The 18,963-nt window shown below is 36.9% G+C and overlaps 2 protein-coding genes across 2 annotated transcripts; one reads left to right on the plus strand and one right to left on the minus strand.

Moving 5' to 3' along the window:
- The first annotated feature begins 4,286 nt into the window (after window positions 1-4,286).
- LOC144700742 (GDSL esterase/lipase At5g62930-like) lies at window positions 4,287-9,272 on the plus strand. Its single transcript, XM_078572235.1, has 8 exons — window positions 4,287-4,500; window positions 5,282-5,359; window positions 5,891-6,031; window positions 6,303-6,379; window positions 6,458-6,622; window positions 7,136-7,288; window positions 8,116-8,178; window positions 8,746-9,272. The coding sequence occupies exons 1-8, from the start codon at window positions 4,378-4,380 to the stop codon at window positions 9,188-9,190; spliced, it is 1,245 nt and encodes a 414-aa protein (XP_078428361.1). The 5' UTR covers window positions 4,287-4,377; the 3' UTR covers window positions 9,191-9,272.
- Window positions 9,273-13,494: 4,222 nt separating this feature from the next.
- LOC144700743 (GDSL esterase/lipase At5g62930-like) lies at window positions 13,495-17,609 on the minus strand. The gene is made up of 7 exons (XM_078572236.1): window positions 17,381-17,609; window positions 16,523-16,600; window positions 16,185-16,325; window positions 15,857-15,933; window positions 15,618-15,782; window positions 15,229-15,381; window positions 13,495-14,129 (listed from the first exon to the last, which is right to left on the minus strand). The coding sequence occupies exons 1-7, from the start codon at window positions 17,585-17,587 to the stop codon at window positions 13,685-13,687; spliced, it is 1,266 nt and encodes a 421-aa protein (XP_078428362.1). The 5' UTR covers window positions 17,588-17,609; the 3' UTR covers window positions 13,495-13,684.
- Window positions 17,610-18,963: the final 1,354 nt, after the last annotated feature.

Below are 18,963 nucleotides of genomic sequence, written 5' to 3' on the forward strand. Positions count from 1 at the left end.
GAAGTTAGAATCTCAAATCGAAATTTAATCATTCATAATTTGAAAAATCGATTTTGACCTTGGATTTTTTGGAAATCTTGATAACAAATTAATTTCGGTTTCTTGATTGTGTGAAATCAAATCTAAAATCTAATTGAAATCTTGATTGATATAGATTAAAGATTAAATCTCTTTTACTACCAAATTAATTGATATAAAATTCAATTCGATTTTGAAGTTTGCTATTATTTGAAATCATATAACAAACTTTCTTTGACTTCTTGATTTTTGAAATTGATTTGAAGGTTCTTGAAATTCATTGATTTTCAGAAGTTAGAATCTCAAATCAAAATTTAATCATTCTTAATTTGAACAATCGATTTTGATCTTGGATTTCTTGAAATATAAATAACAAATTAATTTCGGTTTCTTGATTGTGTGAAATCAAATCTAAAATCTAATTAAAATCTTGATTGATATAGATTAAAGATTCAATCACTTTTACTACCAAATTAATTGATATAAAATTCAATTCGATTTTGAAGTTTCCTATTATTTGAAATCATATAACAAACTTTCTTTGACTTCTTTATTTTTGAATCTATTGACAGCTTTAAATCGATTTGAATTCATTGATTAATTTAAATCAGTTTTTAATTTGATTTCAAAATATTGGAATAATTTCAGGCGCCCTAATTCTGATTAGTTTTAAATAAATTTCTTGAAAATCAGTGTTCTTCAGATATAACAAATCCAATTCGAAATTTATCCATTCATCTTTTACATTTGAATTTGAATTTTGTATTGTATGAAATCTCAATAACTATCCAAATCGATTTCTTGAATATATTAATTTAGATCTTCAAATACAATTGATATATTTTTATTACATTTGATAAGATTTGATACAAGTGTTTCATTTAAATTGATATCATCTAATTACATTGGATCAGAATTGATATAACTGTTTGATTTGAATTGATATCTCCTAAATCACATTCGATCAGATTACTCTAATTGCTTTGTTTGAATTGATGTTTGTTAATCACATTTGATTTGAGTTAAGACAATTGATCTTTTAATTTTGATTGATCTGATTGTCTACTTTGAATATTTCTGATATTAGTAAACATCAATTGATCTCCTCCGACTATCTTATCACAATTGGGCAGATTTATTACCAGTTGATATTATTTTAGATTTTGACTGCATTTGATTATATCTATTGGCAGTTGACATTGACTGACATTTGATACACTGTTTTTAACTTGAAAGTGGGAAAATAGAGTTCAGAAGAAAACTAGGGTTAAGAGAAAAGTTGACCTAAGGTCAACAAAGATATTGTCATCATATTACCTTTCAGGGAAGTGCACTAAAGGGAGGAAGATCACATCCACTTGAACACAGGAAGGAGGCCAGAGACGTGAGGACTTCGTCAGCACAGTGTGGACTGAGGGGGAGGCTCAGAACACAGCTCGAAGCTGAGAAGGCACTCGATTGAGGTCAAGGGAGACGTCGGCACTGAGCAAGTGTTTTAGTGTGTGATTACTCGAGATCAGTGCGAGCAATTGTACATCGTGAACAGTTTTTCTCACTTTGCATTTTCCAAAGTGATTAGTGTAGTCAGGGCGACTCCTCGGGTGAGGCGCGGCTGCAGTAAGGGCACATTAGTGCCCCGAAGTAGGATAAAAAATTTATTGTCCTTTGAGTGAAGTACGAAAGAGTTAAACAAGGAATTCATATAAAAAAAGGAAGTGGAACTAATTCACCCCCTCTTAGTTCAACAGATATCTTACGTTAGTTATAGTTAATGCCACTTGTATTAAAGAACATTGAATAAGATATAGAATGTGCGACCGGATTATGGGCCATATAATTTCATCACTCTTAATAAAGTCCTAAAGCATGGATTGTCAAGTTTAGCTTATCATTTCACACACTACAAGATGAGCCCTGTGGTGATTCAAAATGAGACTCATGCATGTATGTTATTATTTTGATCAATGTTGACAACATGATATTGACATTTAGTCTTGTTACAAGGATTGTATGATAAAATGCTCGAGCCAAGAAAGAGTAGGGAATTCCTCACTAATTCTTGGGTATCAAAATTGCTAATAAGCATTGATGAATGCTTTTTATTCACTAAAATTATGTCTTCATTCTATTGGAGGAGCTTAGAATGTTTTGGTGCAAACCTGATCGCTAACCTATTGAATAATGTCCCAACTTCTAGGACAATTCACCAACACCTCAGGAATTAGTGAATCAATATCAATCACAACTGGGGAGGTGTAAATACAAAAAATAAATCATCCTATAACTGTTTAAATGGGTGGCCCTATTATTTATGATTATTCTACATTGTAATTTTAAATACTATATTGTTTCCTATTCTCATTGGTACATTTGCGCGATTAAAGTTTAGAAACCCAAAGGAGAAAATAGAATTAAAATTGCCAAACAGTTAAAGTCCAATGAACCACAAAAAATGAGAACTATCCTATTAGAGATTTGGTTTATTTATTAGGTTTTGAGGGTGATGCCAATTTAACCATTTATCACCCCCCTTATAGATGTAATCATTGCCATCAATGGATGTCAAACAGACAATGATGAGGCCGATGATGACCACTAAGAATTCGATGACCATGACTATGTGATTACATTAGGTGACAATAAAAATATGTGAATATATTATCATCTCTAATTCTCTATTTCATTTCACTCTCTCTATCCTCTCTCACACTCTCTCTATCTCTTTATCATCCTCTCGTTCTGTCTGTCTCTCTGTAATTCTATCTTCTCTCTCTCTCCCTAGCTCTCTATCCTCTCTCTCATTCTGTCTCTCTCTCTCCCTAACTCTATATCCTCTCTCTCATTATATCTCTCCATCCTATCTCTCATTCTGTCTCTCTCTCCCTTACTCTCTATCCTATCTGTCATTTTGTCATTCTATCCTATCTCTATCCTATCTCCCTAACTCTCTATCCTATCCTATCTCTCATTTAATCACGCAAATCTCTACTAGGATATTATATATTCTCTCTTATTATCTCATTTCCCTAACACTCTATCCTATCTCTCATCTCTCATCTCCCTAACTATTATCTCTCCATTATCTCTCATCTCCCTAACTAGAATGAGAGAAAAAATATTATCTCTCATCTCCTTAACTCTCTATCCTATCTCTCATTTTGTCTCTCTCTCTCTCCCTAACTCTCTATCCTATCTTTCATCTCATCTCTCTCTCTCTCTCCTTAACTCTAAATCCTCTCTCTCATTGTCTCTCTATCCTATCTCATTTTATCAATCTCTCCCTAACTCTCGATCATATCTCTCATTCTGTCTATCTCTCCCTAACTCTCTATCCTCTCTCTCATTCTGTCTCTCAATCCTATCTCTCATTCTGTCTCTCTCTCTCTCTCCCTAACTCTCTATCCTATCTCTCATCTCTCTCATCTCTATCCTCTGTCTCATTGTCTCTCCATCCTATCTCATTCTATCTATCTCTCCCTAACTCTCTCTCATTCCATCTCTCCCTAACTCTCCATCCTCTCTCTCATTCTGTCTCTCTCTCTCTAATTCTCTATCAGCTCTCTCATTCTGTCTCTCTCTCTCTCTAACTCTCTATCATCTCTCTCATTCTGTCTATCTCTCCCTAACTCTCTATCCTCTCTCTCATTGTCTATCTCTCCCTAACTCTCTATCCTCTCTCTCATTCTGTCTATCTCTCCCTAACTTTCTATCATCTCTCTCATTCTGTCTATCTCTCCCTAACTTTCTATCATCTCTCTCATTCTGCCTATCTCTCCCTAACTTTCTATCATCTCTCTCATTCTGTCTATCTCTCTCTAACTCTCTATCCTCTCTCTCATTCTGTCTATCTCTCTCTAACTCTCTATCATCTCTATCATCTCTCTCATTCTGTCTCTCTCTCTCTCTTTCTCTCTCTCTTTCTTTCTCTTTCTTTCTCTTTCTCATTCTCTCTCTCTGTCTGGCTCTATGTCCTCCATCTCTCTCTCTCTTTCTAGTTTCTACCTCTGTTTTACAACCGTCCCTCCGTCCGTCCTCTCATCCGTTCTGTTTAACTCCTTGCCCAGAAACGGAACGGGACGGAACGAGACGAGTCCTCCAACGGAGCGTGACGGAACGGCCTTTCACCGACCCATCCGTCGCAGAGTTTGCATCCCCGTTCCGTTTCCCCCAAAACAGTAAGACGAGACGGATGACAGGACGTGTGATTAGCGGAAATTAGTTGAAAATTAACTTTTATAATGGGCTGCGGGACGAGACGAGGAGGACGAATGTTAGAGAATTCGTCCGGTGGCGGGGAAGTTCGTTCCGTCACGTCCGTCCGCGAAACCCTAGTTTGGAAGAATCGAAGCGATCGGAGAGATGGGATCGCCGGAGATTCAAGGAAGGCGGCCTCGGATCGTCCTCTTCGGAGACTCCATCACAGAGCAATCGTTCAGGCCCGGGGGATGGGGGGCTTCTCTTGCCGATTCTTATTCCCGCAAGGTCTTACAAACCCAATTTCTTTGATTTTTTCTGAAAATTTTGGGTTTTTCATCGTTTTCTTTGGATTCTGCGGTTCTTTTTCACTTTAGGGTTACTTGATGTCAAAACTCAGTTCTTGTTGCTGGATTTTTTAAGCGTCTGTCAATGAAAGGTCTGTTTTTGTTAATCTTTCTTGTATATGTTCGGGTATGTGTTTCTTTTTTTTCGTTTTCTGCTGTTTTTAATCTCGGGATGCGCATTTTGAAATCTCGTGAAAAGATGTGGAAAAATGTTGTTCAGAATCTGATACTGGAATGTTGCTCTGTTTTTAATTTCATTTTTTTAACGATTTCAAACCCAGTATCCGTTAATTTATTAACGGACCGAGAGAATTACTTGCAGTTTTTGGTGGATTTCGTGGTAGTTTCTGTCAGAAAACTTAGAAATACACTCTTCCTCCTGTTAACTGCCATAGTTTATTTTTCTTTTTGTTTCTTCTTTAGTTTGTTCTCAGCTGTTTTATTATGGGGATGCGCATTCTCAAATCTCGTGCAGATGTAGCGGCCTAGAATATGTGGAAGACTGTTGTTCAGTATCTTTCACTGGAGTGTTGCTCTCCTTCTTTCTTCATTTTTATATAAATCAAGCCCGGAATCCGAGAAAACTGCTTTTAATTTTTGAAAGATCCGAGAGAATTAATTCCTTTTTTTGGTGGATTTTGAGGTAGTTTTTTTTTAGAATTTTTTGGAAATACATTCTACCCGTTAACTGACATAGTGTATTTTTCTTCTTGTTTCTTCAGGCTGATATAATCATTAGAGGATATGGTGGATATAATACGAGATGGGCCAAGTACCTTCTGGGCCATGTGTTTCCTTCAGTAAGATTTAATTCATTGAATTGATAAGGCTGTCAATTTTTTTCTGTTTGCTTTAGTTAAATGCAAAAATTTATTTTTTGCTTTGATTTTTTAGAATTTTTTGAAAGTCAATAATTGGTTTAACAGGAGCGCGTCTTTTGAATTCAGTACTCTTATGAGTGGTCGGGATTTTGAACCGATTACTAATAAATCGAGTGTGACTGAAACTAATCCATTTTTATATGTAATTTTAATTTGTTTCCTTCATTTCGCTAAATATTCTTACCGGTTGTTCCGTCGCTCTTACTGCCACGATTTAATTTAAGAGAGATTCACTGCTCCTCAGGAATCACTTCAATTGTACAAGAGTGATGATGTTTTACTTTTCTAGACTGTTTTCCTTTCCCATTGGTGAAGTTTTTGATTGGGCGTTGACCTAATAAGAGATATATGATGAAGAAAAGATTACCTATGAAATTAATCGCAGTGATGTTTTGCACTCCTTTAAATCATTTAATAATAGTCCGAGTATGGTGATTTTTGAACTCACAGGACGATAAGCAACCCCCAGTTGCTGCAACAATTTTTTTTGGCGCAAATGATGCAGCTCTTCTGGAAAGACACAGTGAACGGCAGCATGTGCCTCTTGAAGAGTACAAGGATAATCTCAGGCTGATTGTCCAGTATCTTAAGGTTAAATTAAAGACCTGTATCTTCCATTCGAGAAAATGAGTGGCTCATCCGCCAGTTTCCTATTGAAATATATCCATGCATTGAGCTTTCTTTTGAAAACATCCTTTTTAAAAGCATTCCTATGTTTTGAACGAATGGGCAATGCATATGTTTCTCTATGTTGTCGGGATGACCATTTCTGCAACAAATTTTAAAAATCTGGTTATTCCACTTAATTAAAACCAGCTTGGACTTGGATATGAATATTTATTGAACCTTTTTCTACTTGCAGAATTTGTCTCCGTCCATGCGGGTTGTGCTTATCACTCCGCCACCTGTAGATGAGGATGGAAGGATGAAATTTGCCCGGTTTGGTTCATTAGAATACATATTAAGCAACTGTATTTAGGTGCACTTATAACTATGATCAATATTTTCTGGTTGTAGGTCTAAGTATGGTGCAAAAGTCATGGAACTACCAGAGAGAACAAACAAAGTGACAGGCCTTTATGCTAAAGAGTGCGTCAGTTTGGCATCCATTCTGCGAGTTCCATGCATAGATTTATGGTCTCAGATGCAGCTGACGGATGGATGGGAAGATAAATACCTGCGGTTAGTTTGATCGCTCCTGACTTGCATGATTCGTCTGTGTTGAATGTACGGGCATAATAAAGCCCAATAACAGTGTATTAGCTATCAGGCTTAAAATAAAAGCCTAATTATCATTATCGGGTCCATATGGCCCATTACCCGATTTGAAATATCAAATCAGATAAGTAATAACGGCTAGTTATTACCCTATAAAAGGGATTACGAAATGTACTTGTTATTATGCTTTTGAATATATTTTTCTTGTTTTCATCTTGTCTTCGCCTCTCTCTCCTTCCTTTTGCAAGCCACTAGAAGAATCGTCAGTCTGGATACTTAATGGAGCAACCAAACCTACTCTATTTCTGGCTCTTTCCATCGACCGAACCCAGAAAATTCTTTTAACTTGGTTGGCCCAATTTACTCGAATTTGGGTTTTCAGACTTTAGGTCATTTTAAACCAAACTTGATGATATATTTTTTGGGGGCTTTTCTCATTCTTTTTATGTCATTGGTTCCTCTCTGAAACCTTGGCAGTGACGGTCTTCATCTCACCGAGGAAGGAAATGCAGCTGTATTCAGGGAAGTGGCAAGAGTGTTCAGAGAAGCAGGACTTTGCCCTGACAGCATGTCTTATGACTTCCCCCACCATTCACTCATCTGTGGGGAAAAGCCGGAGCAAACTTTCAAGTATTATGCTTGAACCTCTCGGTTTTGTAATTGCATTAAAGTTTTGGTTTCATCTCGATGATGTCTCATAATATCTATCTATTAGTTTAACTGCATTAAGTTTTTTTAGATGATTAGGCCATGCACGTGTTAACATAGAAAAAAGAGAGAGAGCACGAGAGAGTGGATTTCTTGTCGACCCCTCAGTGGCCAAAGGAGGGTAGGTGACGAAAAAAAATTTCCGCTTCTGTCTTTCTTTTGAATCTTAACGAAGTTGTGTGTAACTGTACTCTAATATCTAGTATTGTGGATATCTGGGATGAGAATATCTCATAGGGTAATGCCATCTACTGTGCTTTTGTTATAATTATTATTTTAATTTTTGTGTTTCTTTATGTCTTTGTTAGTTTTAGCTAATTCTGAATTTTTTTCTAATTTATACTTGTGACTCTTGTACCTCAATCAAAATGTTATTTACATATTGGGAAAACTAATATTACAAGATACATGAAACTTATAATTATGTAACCAGTTCTATTTGGTTGGCCAGATGATTAGGAACCAGATGAGTTGCTATTGAGAATCAAATATTAGGAGGGAAACATTTTTTCTTTGTGGTGTCATTCTCTAAATATAATTATGTAAATAAATGGGTTGGCGAGTTGAGGTATTCAAAGTCAAGTGATTTGCCTCATTGAGTCCAATATAAGAGGTAAGACTAGGTGCATCTCGAAGAGGGAAAAACCAGCATGGGGTGGAAAAAATTGTACTGCATCATTTGTTTAGTGCAAAATTTCATCATTTCTAACGTTGAATTTTCCCTCCCTCTCTTGACTTTCTATTCTCAGCGGTCGCCTTCATTCCACGCTGCCGCTGTCGTCACTGCCCCCCGCCACTCCTATTGAGAGCAGGTACCTGCCTACCCGCTAGCCTACCTACCTATTTATCCATCTACCTATCTACGTATATATTTCTAATTATTTTTTAAGTTCATAAACATTTATTTAACCATTTTATATTTAATTGCTTTATTTCTAATGAATTTTGTTTTAAATATTTAGAGATTTTCCCACTTTTTAGAAAATATTTAGTTAAGCTCTGCTCTCGAAACTTAAACTAATTCTCTGCAATGCAGAGCGAATAGAGGGACGGACGTTCCTCCACTCCATTTGATCTTTTGTAAGTGAGGATATTGGGCTTGATAGGCCAAAAAACATCACTGGGCTTGTATTTTCTTTTTCCTTACAATGGATAAATCCAGTATAGAGGCCCATTAAGCCCAATGATCTCAGTAGATGTCAATTGGGGTAGTTTTGAACAAAAACTAGAGGGACAAAATGAGGGGCTTCAAACCTAAACCAATAAAAGGTGGGACCTAGACGTGGCGATGACAGAGAATGACACAATCATTCCTCTATTTGTTTAATTTGTTTAATTTTGCTTTTTCTGTTTTAATAACTATATTTTGTTGATGTCAGGTGGACAAGTGTGGAGTCTCGTCTGGATAACACGCCTTCTTGTGCTGGTCAGAACTTGAGTGAATTATCTGGTATCCTTCAAGCAATTCCGAGCAATGGGGATGACGCTGGAAGTACTCAGCGAACCCCAAGGTCAAAAATCTTGAAACACTTCACAAATATCGGGCGAAGCAAGTATGTTTGCGAGGTCTGCCGAAATCATAATCCATCTGCCGAAGTTATCCTCACAAGGAGCAAAGACAACAGCACCAACGTCTTTTGGAGACATCTTCAGAGGGTACATCGTAAACTTCATGATGACATTAGGGGCGTAGTTAAGATTCAAAGCCCATTGGCTGACTTGTTCAACAAGGCCTCGTCAACCAAGCTGATGGGGGGTTTGATTGCACCCGTGGAGGAGGCCCAGCCAAATCCTCAAGATTCAGAAAACCACTCTGAGGAGTAACTATCACACTGCCCTGCCCACGTTGCTCGCCTGTAACAATGCACCAGAAAGACTTTATCTAGTATTGACAATTTATTGTCTATTAACTTTCTCTTTTTTGCATTTTTTTGGTTGTATCTATCAAAGGTAGGCTCTTGAGGACCCAACCTGACTTAGAACTAGACAGTGAATGATGAAACGAAGAGTTGAGTTCTCACCTGGTTGTTAATTGCTTTTTTTCCATCATCCATCATTCCAAATTCAAGAATTCGATTGATACTATTAGTTGGTCTTTGTGCCTCTCGTATTACTTTTTAGTATCCCCATGTTCCTCAAATACAGTTCGATTCTTCTACGGCCAAATCTCCATTTGTGGAAAGCCTTCAGTGGCTTCATTACGAAAACATACATTTGTTTTTGGGTATAGACATTATTTAATTATTCTTTGTGATTTTGACCCCATTTCTGATCCATGGGTTGAAAGCACAAATTTGCCCCAAATGGACAACTTTTTTATCACCAAACTCCCTTTGGACGACGGCCAGTTAAGATTGAAGGTGGAATTCATACCGCCCATTGACTGAAACTGCCCCTCCCACAGGTTTAGGCAGCTGATAGGGAGTTCCTGCATATTACTTGAATAATAAGAATCACAGGTTTAGGGAGGGGCGACAATGGTGGAGTCAACACTCTCACCGGCAGCCAAATGGTAGCGTTAGTGGCGGAGTAAGCAATGCAGAGAAAACAACCTCCCGGCTGCGCTGATTGTGGCAGAGTTGGCAGCCCAGTGACAACAAGCCAAGGTGTACGGATCATGGTCTGCCATTCAGCAGCCTATCATTGCACAAGTTTGTAAGATGTGTAAACAAAATTCAAACTGGGTCAAAACTTTACCCAGCCAAGGCCTTAGATAATGGATGGATTGATATCTGGGAGGGCTGCGAAGTGGATGGTTAAAATCTTTTCCCTAAGTTGAATTAAATTGCCCAGTGCCCCTTCAGCACATTCAAGTAGGGATTGTCTGTCTGATATCCGGTATCGAACATTTGATATACAATATGCAAAAAAAACAGGACGGTCTGATATCGGATATCAGATATGGGACGATATCTGTCCGATAGGTGAAGACGGATGTAGGATACTGGATATCGGATTTCGATATCTGGATATCAGATAACGATATCGGATATCTGTTGCTAAAGTACTGATATCCGATATCGGTATCTGTCTCGATGTCATCATCCGCCTCCGTCTTTCGAGGAGGATAACGATATCGGATATCGGAGTTGGATATCAGATTTTGATATCCGCCTTAGGGGGGTTGTATAAAATTATAATTAAATTTCATCAGTTGGAGAAGATTTACATGGGCCAACGGGTAAGCAAAGAGTTTTCTAATTAACCATGTAGCTTGTTTAATATATACAGCCCAAACTTTTTTTTCTTCCATATGGGATTAGAAGATTCAGAGTTTAACATTGAACTCCGAATCCTTCTGTCCCATATGGAAGAAATTAGAAAATTTGGAATTGTATTTATTGAATGAGTAAATAATATGTTATATATATATATATATGTTTATTAAATATATTACGCATATTAGGGGCTAATAATGTAGTAATTATTTATTAAAATATCATTAAATAATTTAAATATATCCTTTCCTGTTTAATATATAAAACTCCAAATTTCTGTTTTCTTCCATATGGGACAATAGGCTGTTAAACTCCAAATCCTGTAATCCCATATGGAAAGAAATCAAGAATTTGAGCTCTATATATTAAACAAGGTAGAGTAAATGTTAAAAACGTGTGGCGATATTAGCATAAATTATCTAAAATGATGATAAATGGATTTTTTCGATTGATACTGGATATTGATATCCAGATACTGGTTTTGATATCCGGATATCGAAATCCGATATCCGGATACTCCTATCGGACGGATATGATATCCGATATCCGATATCATACACCATCCTGTTTTTTTCCGGATATCGGATATCGAATGTCCGATATCGGATATCGGACGGATATTGGACGAACAATCCCTACTTGAATGTGCCGAAGGGACGCTGGGCAATACAGGTTTTGATATTGATATCCGATATCGTTATCTGATATCCAGATATTGGAAAAAACGGATACTGAAAATTTGATTTTTGGTATCTAGTACAGCATCCGTCCCGATATCGTAATATGATATCTGTATTGGGATGGTCGATCACTACATTCAAGACCTTCCCAAGTCCCTCCATTGCCATATTGCGACCTTTAATGATGTTTCCACAACTAACATCTCTTAATGGTATATCTTCATTAGTTGGTGATCACTGACATTACTATTGCCACCATCTACCTCTGTGAAATATCTCTTTCTATGCTTCCACATTTTCCCTTCCATCATCAGTAAGCATTACCACCTTCGTTATCATACCGCTTTCCATCTATAGTCCCACCATCTCTTATATGTTCTACTGATCATCTTACTAATTAGTAATCCCAAGAGAAAACTATACTTACTTTACATAGATTCCAAATCTATTGAAACCTACATTATTCATCACCAACACCCCAATAAAATTACCATACAGGGATTTCCCCCTCACTGTTGCAGTAATTGATCCCTCTCTTTTGATATTACATCATCTACTTTAATTAGTAGGCACTCATTAGCTCAATAATATGATTACATGATGAATGAAAATTTTCCCCATAAGCACCATTCATGTAAAAAAGTTTTTGAGCTACATAGTATATAGGTGGAAAATTCTTTATCCCCTTGTACAGAATACACTCAATCCTACTCTTACAGACATTTGCTCTTTCCTGATATTACATCATCTCATCTCCTTTTTAATACATTTCTGCATCACATGCGTCAATATTGAGCAGACTTAGATAAAGTATTTGGTAAATGTGACAATATAACAGTCAAGAAGGCATGGACATCCCCCAGTCCAAGGCATTGCAAAATATCATAAAAGAATATTTTTGGTCATCTTTATAAATATTCATCTCTAATCCAGTCTTTTAAATGTGTGTAATAGGGATTGGGATAAAGAATAAGAAAGATAGAGCAATTGATGTCAGTTATCCCTTGATGGAGATTTTTTTCTGACAAAGTTTTACACATCCAATGGTGAAATCCTACAAATAAAGAAAAAATCACCCCCATAGAAAGTATGTTATGGAAGTTAAAAAAATGCATTGGAAGTATCATGCAGAGCAATGGCTAGCCAATAAATATGTAAATCTATGTCAATAAAAAAAATCACTACCAAACTGAGTTTGTTGAGTGCTGTAAGCACAATCTTCAACATGCTTTCATCATTCTGTTGGTCACTGGCAAAATTTCTAATCAGCATCCACTCAATGCATAGTTACACTTAATGGACTACAGATGTTCTACAATTTTGAATCATCCATCGTAAGTAACACTTTAAAGATGTCAGTAATCTTCTGCGCAAATATGTTCTTCATCTATGATGTTCTAGGAGTCACTAAGGCACTTGTGCAAAATTATTTTACATTTCGTCAAATCAAGAGTGATGCTTGTGTAACACTACTTGTGATGTACGGTGAGATTGCGTAGGAGATAAGATCATGCAAGAAAGGGAAATAGAGTGAACAATAGGAACCGCACGAGCATTTCAAATATTTAAGTCAAATAACTTTATGGAGGGATCAATTGTGTTTTGTTTTGCATCAGGGGATGAATGCCTATGTACCTTCCTATGTATTCAGTTGCCTCATAATCATTTGACATGAATGATGCAATGGGGGAGAAATGTCACTAATTCTACACAAGTCTTCCTGAGGCACTTGCTAATGAAGGTATATTAGATGAAGAAAAGAATCTAAGATCAAAATGGAAGAATATGCCGATTCACGACTGTGGGAATATTCATTGTATGAGAATGTTGTCAACAAGGTACATGCCAAGAATGTAGTTTGCTGAGGAGACGAGTGAGAGGGAATGATCTGTGGACCATGCCAAGAAGCTTGATTTAGTTTTTTCATACTTGGGAAGGGGGAAAAGGAGTGGCAGAACGGAAGAGATCGATCTGCCAGGGAACATAACACTTGGAGGTGCAGTAAGTATTAAAAATCACATGAAACAGGATCGTACTGAGAGAGCTTTGGACATCACTTCAATTTCAACTTCAATATTCTTGGCTGTCCAATTTGAACAGAGGTACGAGCACAAAATGATTAAAATGACAGCAATAGACCTAGATACAACAGGGATCATATCGAACATAAGAGAGTCAATGATGGCATCGTATAGGCAATGACAAAAATAGAAATCAACGACATAGTAAATAAACAAGAACCCACGTCATCATTTACTTTCTAGTTCCAAGTCAATAATGGATTCTTATAAAGCCTACTCTTAACAGTTACTACAAAAAACTGCGGAAAAAAGAAAGAAAATAAACAAACGAGTGAATAGTAGATCAAGTTTTTGTGGTACTTTGTTACAGGTGAGCAATGTGGGCAGGGTTGTAGGGTGTTACTCGTCCGGTTGGTCTTGCGAAGCTTGAGGACTTGGCTCGGCCACCTCCACGTCGGCAATCTGACCACCCATCTCCTTGGTCATTGAGGGATTGCTACCAAAGTTATCCATTGAGCATTGACTCATGACTGTGCCCTTAATTTCATCGTAAAGTTTACGATGGGCCCTGTGAAGATGTCTCCAAAAGACGTTAGTGCTACTGTCTTTGCTCCTTGTAAGGATAACTTCAGCAGTGGGATCGCGCCGGCGGCAGACTTCACAAGCATACTTACTTTGCCCAATTTTTGTGAAGTGTTTCAAGATTTTTGACCTCGGCGTTCGCGGTGTACGTGCCACGCCCTCCCCATTGCTCCGACGCTCCTGAAGGTTGCTAGGTGATTTTGTCAAATCCTGACGAGTGCAAGGTCGCACGTCATCCTTACTAGACTCCACATGTGACCATCTGAAATCAATAAAACAGATTTGTTACAAATAAAAAAAACATAATGGTTGAACAATGTAGAGTTCATCATCACCACGTCTAGGGCCACCATGCATTAGTTAGGGTAGTAGGATTCTCATTTCATAAACTAAAATGATTCCCTCTTATCTGTTTTCTATGCTGCCCCAGTTTAGATCTCAATGGAGAAGAGAGCTTCCATCCCTCTATTTCAATTTGCTCATGGTTTTTTAGAATTAATCTAGATTCCTTGATGCAAGCGAGGGAATCCAGGCGGCTAGAATTCAAAGACTAATATCCTATTGTAAAAAGAAAAAAAAGATCTTGAATGAAACATCTGGTTTTGAACATGTCAACTAGCCAAAGAATCTCCTTTTTCCTTACATGATTATATTCAGAGAAAGACTCTACCAAGAAAATGCCAATCCCTACCAATCCTTGATCGTCTATAGGAACTTGTCTAGTTTCCTAGTCATGTGGTTAATACAACAGAGCTGGTTACAACTTAAATAGTTTCACAATTACTTTCATGGACCTCGAAAATTAATTTTTTCCACAGTGTAAGGAACATGTTGATTGACATCTGCGATTATGGAACAAAAGATAATTCAAAGTTGTCTAGTTTCATAACCATAAAATATATGGAAAGTTAAATGGCTAGTCGCGAAGGTATCATATGTTAGAATTTTTTAAAGAGGTTCAGAGTTGAGAACCACAACTATAAATTAGCTCAAATTTCAGAGTTAGCTAAAACACAAAAGATAAATAATACTTGTAACATACGCACAGATGACGACATCGAGCTAAGAGAAACACTCGACCCAGCTTTCCACAGTTCTAGATATAAGAGTACCATTATTCATAAATCCATGCATTCAAAAAAATATATATTTTTTTTCATAAATCAATTTTAAGATTCAAAGCACCTACCAACAGGTGTGAAAAGCTTCTTATGTCTCCTAACAGAAATCCACTCACTTGCTCTCTCTCGCTCTTTGTTCACACACACATCCCAATAACATCAATAAAACTAAGAGACATAAATTAGAGACAAAACAAAAATTTAACTCAATTATAAAACGGAAAATTTTGAGCATCATACTTGAAAGTTTGCTCTGGTTTTTCTCCGCAGATGACTGAATGGTGGGGGAAGTCATATGGCATGCTGTCAGCGCTAAGTCCTGATTCTCTGAAAACCCTCGCCACCTCCCTAAATACTGCTCCATTTCCCTCCTCTGTGAGGTGAAGGCCGTCACTGTCAAGGATATGGATAGTGAAACCAACGACAAATAAAGAATGAGAAAAGTCCAATAAAAAATAGCATAAAGTCTGGTTTCAAATGACCTCCACCCGGATTAGAGTAAATTGGGCCAACCAAGGTGAACGAATTTTCCGAGTTGGGCCTAGACGTAAAGTCCCAGAAACAGAGGGGGCTTGGTTGCCTCACTAAGTATACAGATGAATATGCAAATTATGAGTAATCAAACTAACCGTAGGAATTTTTCTTGCCATCCATCCGTAAACTGCATCTGAGACCATATATCTACACATGGAACTCGTAAAATGGATGCCAAACTGACGCATTCTTTAGCGTAGAGCCCCGTCACTTTGTTTGTTCTCTCTGGTAGTTCCATGACTTTTGCACCATACTTAGACCTACATCAAAAACATTAATCTTCGATTATAAATGTACCTAAAAAATTGATAAATTATAACGGAAGGAATCTAACAGGGCAAATTTCATCCTTCCATCCTCGTCTACAGGAGGCGGAGTGATAAGCACAACCAGCATGGTCGGAGATAAATTCTGAAAGTAGAAAAAATTGAGTAAGCATAGTCAGGTTTTTTAATAAGTGGACGAATCAGATTTGTTAATTAGCGACAGAAATGATCATCCGGTCGCATAAAAAAGCCTGTACAATGCACATTTATACGAACCCTCATACAAATGACATATTCTGAGGAAATATGGATGCATGGATCTATTTAAAACATAAAATCAGGGAATAAACCACTTGGTCTTTCCAAATGGAGGGAGGGTACTGGTTTTTATTTAACCTTAAGGTGCTGGACAATCTGCCTGAGATTATCCTTGTACTCTTCAATAGGGACATGCTGCCGTTCACTATGTCTTTCCAAAAGAGCTGCATCATTTGCGCCAAAGAAAATGGTGGCAGCAACTGGGGGTTGGGGATCATCCTGTGCATTGAAAAAATCAAAAGATAAACCCATGTTAAGGAGGGCAAAACATACTTAGGGAGTGGAAAACCTTTACTTGCTCACAATACCCGTACAATCACAAGAATTTAAGGAGTGCAAATCATACTTGCGACCATTATAACGACTGAAACTACAAAAAATTGGCAGCCTTCTTAATTCGATGAGTTAAATCTTACCGAAGGAAAGATATGGCCAAGAAGGTACATGGCCCATCTCGTGTTATATCCACCATATCCTCTGACGATTATATCAGCCTGAAGAAACATAATTATTTATTTTAAAGGAATGAAGAAACATAATTATTATGAGAAGATCAATGTTACTATAAGGAGCATCTCCGAAAAACTGTCCCAAATTCCTCTAGCAAGATACTGCGAGAATTTCAAGGAAGAATTGCTAAATAGATGGAGGAAAAGGAGAAAAAGGGTTTCAGTAGCAAATAATCAAGAATACAAAAACACCAAGAAACTTCAAGAACAGTCTTCCAAATGTTGTAGCGGACTATTTCCAGCAGAATGCCTCAGAATGCGCATCCCCAGCAGAAAAAAAACATAGGAAAACGAACTGAATAATAAAAAAATCTTCGAAAAAATGTATACATTCTACAAGGCATGGCCCGAGAGAAGATGATGGAAAAAAGGACAAACTGAAATTAACCATCTATCAAGAAAACGATGACTGGAGAGAAAAATGACCTTGCGAGAAATACTGCAACGTTAAAAAAATAAAAAGATACTTCAGGAACATTCTTCCAAACGTTTTAGCAGACTAAAACATAGGAAATACACCGATAATTAAAAAATAAGTAGAAATTTCAAGAATATTACTCTAAACGCTCTAGCGGACTAAATCCTCACAATACTTCAAAACGCGCAACTCCAACAGAAAAAAAAACAGAGAAAAACGAACAAAATAAGAAAAAAATCTAAAAAAAACTGAAAAAATCTACAAAACCATGCCACTATAGAAGATGATGAAAAAAATGAAAAAAACCTAAACTCAAGAAAAAAAACGAGAACTGAGGGGGAAATGACCTTGCGAGAATAAGCCTCGGCGAGAGAGGCACCCCATCCGCCAGGGCTGAACGATTGCTCGGTGATGGAGTCTCCGAAGAGGACGATCCGAGGCCGCTTACCAAGAATCTCTGTCGATCTCATCTCTTCTCCCCCGTCGATCGATTCTCTCCAGCCGCGGTAGGGTTCGCGACGAGACGGGACGAACTTCCGGACACGAGACGACATATCGTCCAAATGAACGGGACGACGGACGGTTTAACTTATTTATGAAATTTTATTATCATGCTTTGTATGTATATCCATGCTTTGTATGTATATATATATATATAGAATGTTGCTAATAATATCCCACATGAGATTCCAAAAAGAAAATACACATATATTTTTTTGTTTATACCAAAGTCAGAGATCAGTAAACATCAAGAAAACCTCACTTTATATTGATTTTAATCACTGATGTTGGAATTAGATCAAATGTACGAAGCAAACAAGTATAACTTCACGGTAATCCACAACATAATAATAGTGTGTGTAGGATTAATTTACGTAACCAAGTTTTTTTTTATCTTATGCGATGCACGTGTTCATTCCATACTTTGAGAATATATGTACTTGAGTATTCTCATCCTCGATCTGATTGAAGAGCTTTAATAAGTTTCTACTTCACACTTGAAGAAAGGAGGTCGTTCGAATGAGGCAGACTAAAAGAATTATTCTTGAGGGTAATGATGATATAGAAGGCGAACAAGTATAAGTAGATGGTAATCGACGAGTTAAGATTAGTCCATGCAATAAAAAAATGAGAAACCAATGTTTTAAGAAACCAACGAGCAAGTATAAGTAGATGGTAATCATCCTCATCTCATCTACCTTAAGGGATGATATGCTAGATGGGCCATCATTGGTGCAAATACAAATATAATTAAAAATATAAATATAAATAACTTTGAAATAATGTTTTTACAGAAGTACAGTTCTATCTTTATTTTTTAGTGAATCCATGGGAAATTTAATATTTGGATTCTAAAGATGATTGTTTAACTATTTTAATTAATATTTTGACTTATTTTTTACTTTGATTTTTTAGATTTTGAATTCGATTGTTTTAGATATTTGTGACCATACTTTTATGTCTTACATATCGGTTCATTTTTTTTCAAATACATATGCCAAAACCAAAACTTTAAATCACTGTCAGCTGAGACTGCCAATGATGGGGTTCTCTCGTCAATTCATATTTATATTGGTAGTGGTAGTTTTATTCAAAAAATATTGCAGTAGTTGGTTGTGTGGAAGGTTCTTATTTTGCATCTGGACTGCCCAGTTTCAGCCTTATGCAACTGTGTAAAATCTAATCCCCCTCCCATAGGATTAGGCATATCACACTTATTTACATGTAACTTCATTCTTCCTTATATCTCAATATACTTTTTCAAATTTTCCTGCCATTAGATCAAAGAAACCATACCTAAAAAATCAAAGTATGGTGTAGATTTTGTGCTCCTCATTAGGCACTATTATTAACAATGTGAATATAGTCATGGACATTGAGGGAACCAAAACCTCTGTGGGGGAAATAATCAGCATGATGCAGGATGACT

The sequence above is a fragment of the Wolffia australiana genome, chromosome 3 (assembly GCF_029677425.1).
Source record: "Wolffia australiana isolate 7733 chromosome 3, ASM2967742v1".
NCBI lineage: Eukaryota > Viridiplantae > Streptophyta > Magnoliopsida > Alismatales > Araceae > Wolffia > Wolffia australiana.

Bases quoted from the DNA above. Each gene is read 5' to 3' on its own strand.
- LOC144700743 (XM_078572236.1), bottom strand. From the start codon at position 17,587: ATGTCGTCTCGTGTCCGGAAGTTCGTCCCGTCTCGTCGCGAACCCTAC. The intron at 15,934-16,184 runs GTTAAATAAAAA...TTCTACTTTCAG, and splicing joins AGATTGTCCAGCACCTTAAG to AATTTATCTCCGACCATGCT. The intron at 15,382-15,617 runs GTTAGTTTGATT...TATCCTTGACAG, and splicing joins TGGCAAGAAAAATTCCTACG to TGACGGCCTTCACCTCACAG.
- LOC144700742 (XM_078572235.1), top strand. From the start codon at position 4,378: ATGGGATCGCCGGAGATTCAAGGAAGGCGGCCTCGGATCGTCCTCTTC. The intron at 4,501-5,281 runs GTCTTACAAACC...TTGTTTCTTCAG, and splicing joins CCGATTCTTATTCCCGCAAG to GCTGATATAATCATTAGAGG. The intron at 8,179-8,745 runs GTACCTGCCTAC...TGTTGATGTCAG, and splicing joins GCCACTCCTATTGAGAGCAG to GTGGACAAGTGTGGAGTCTC.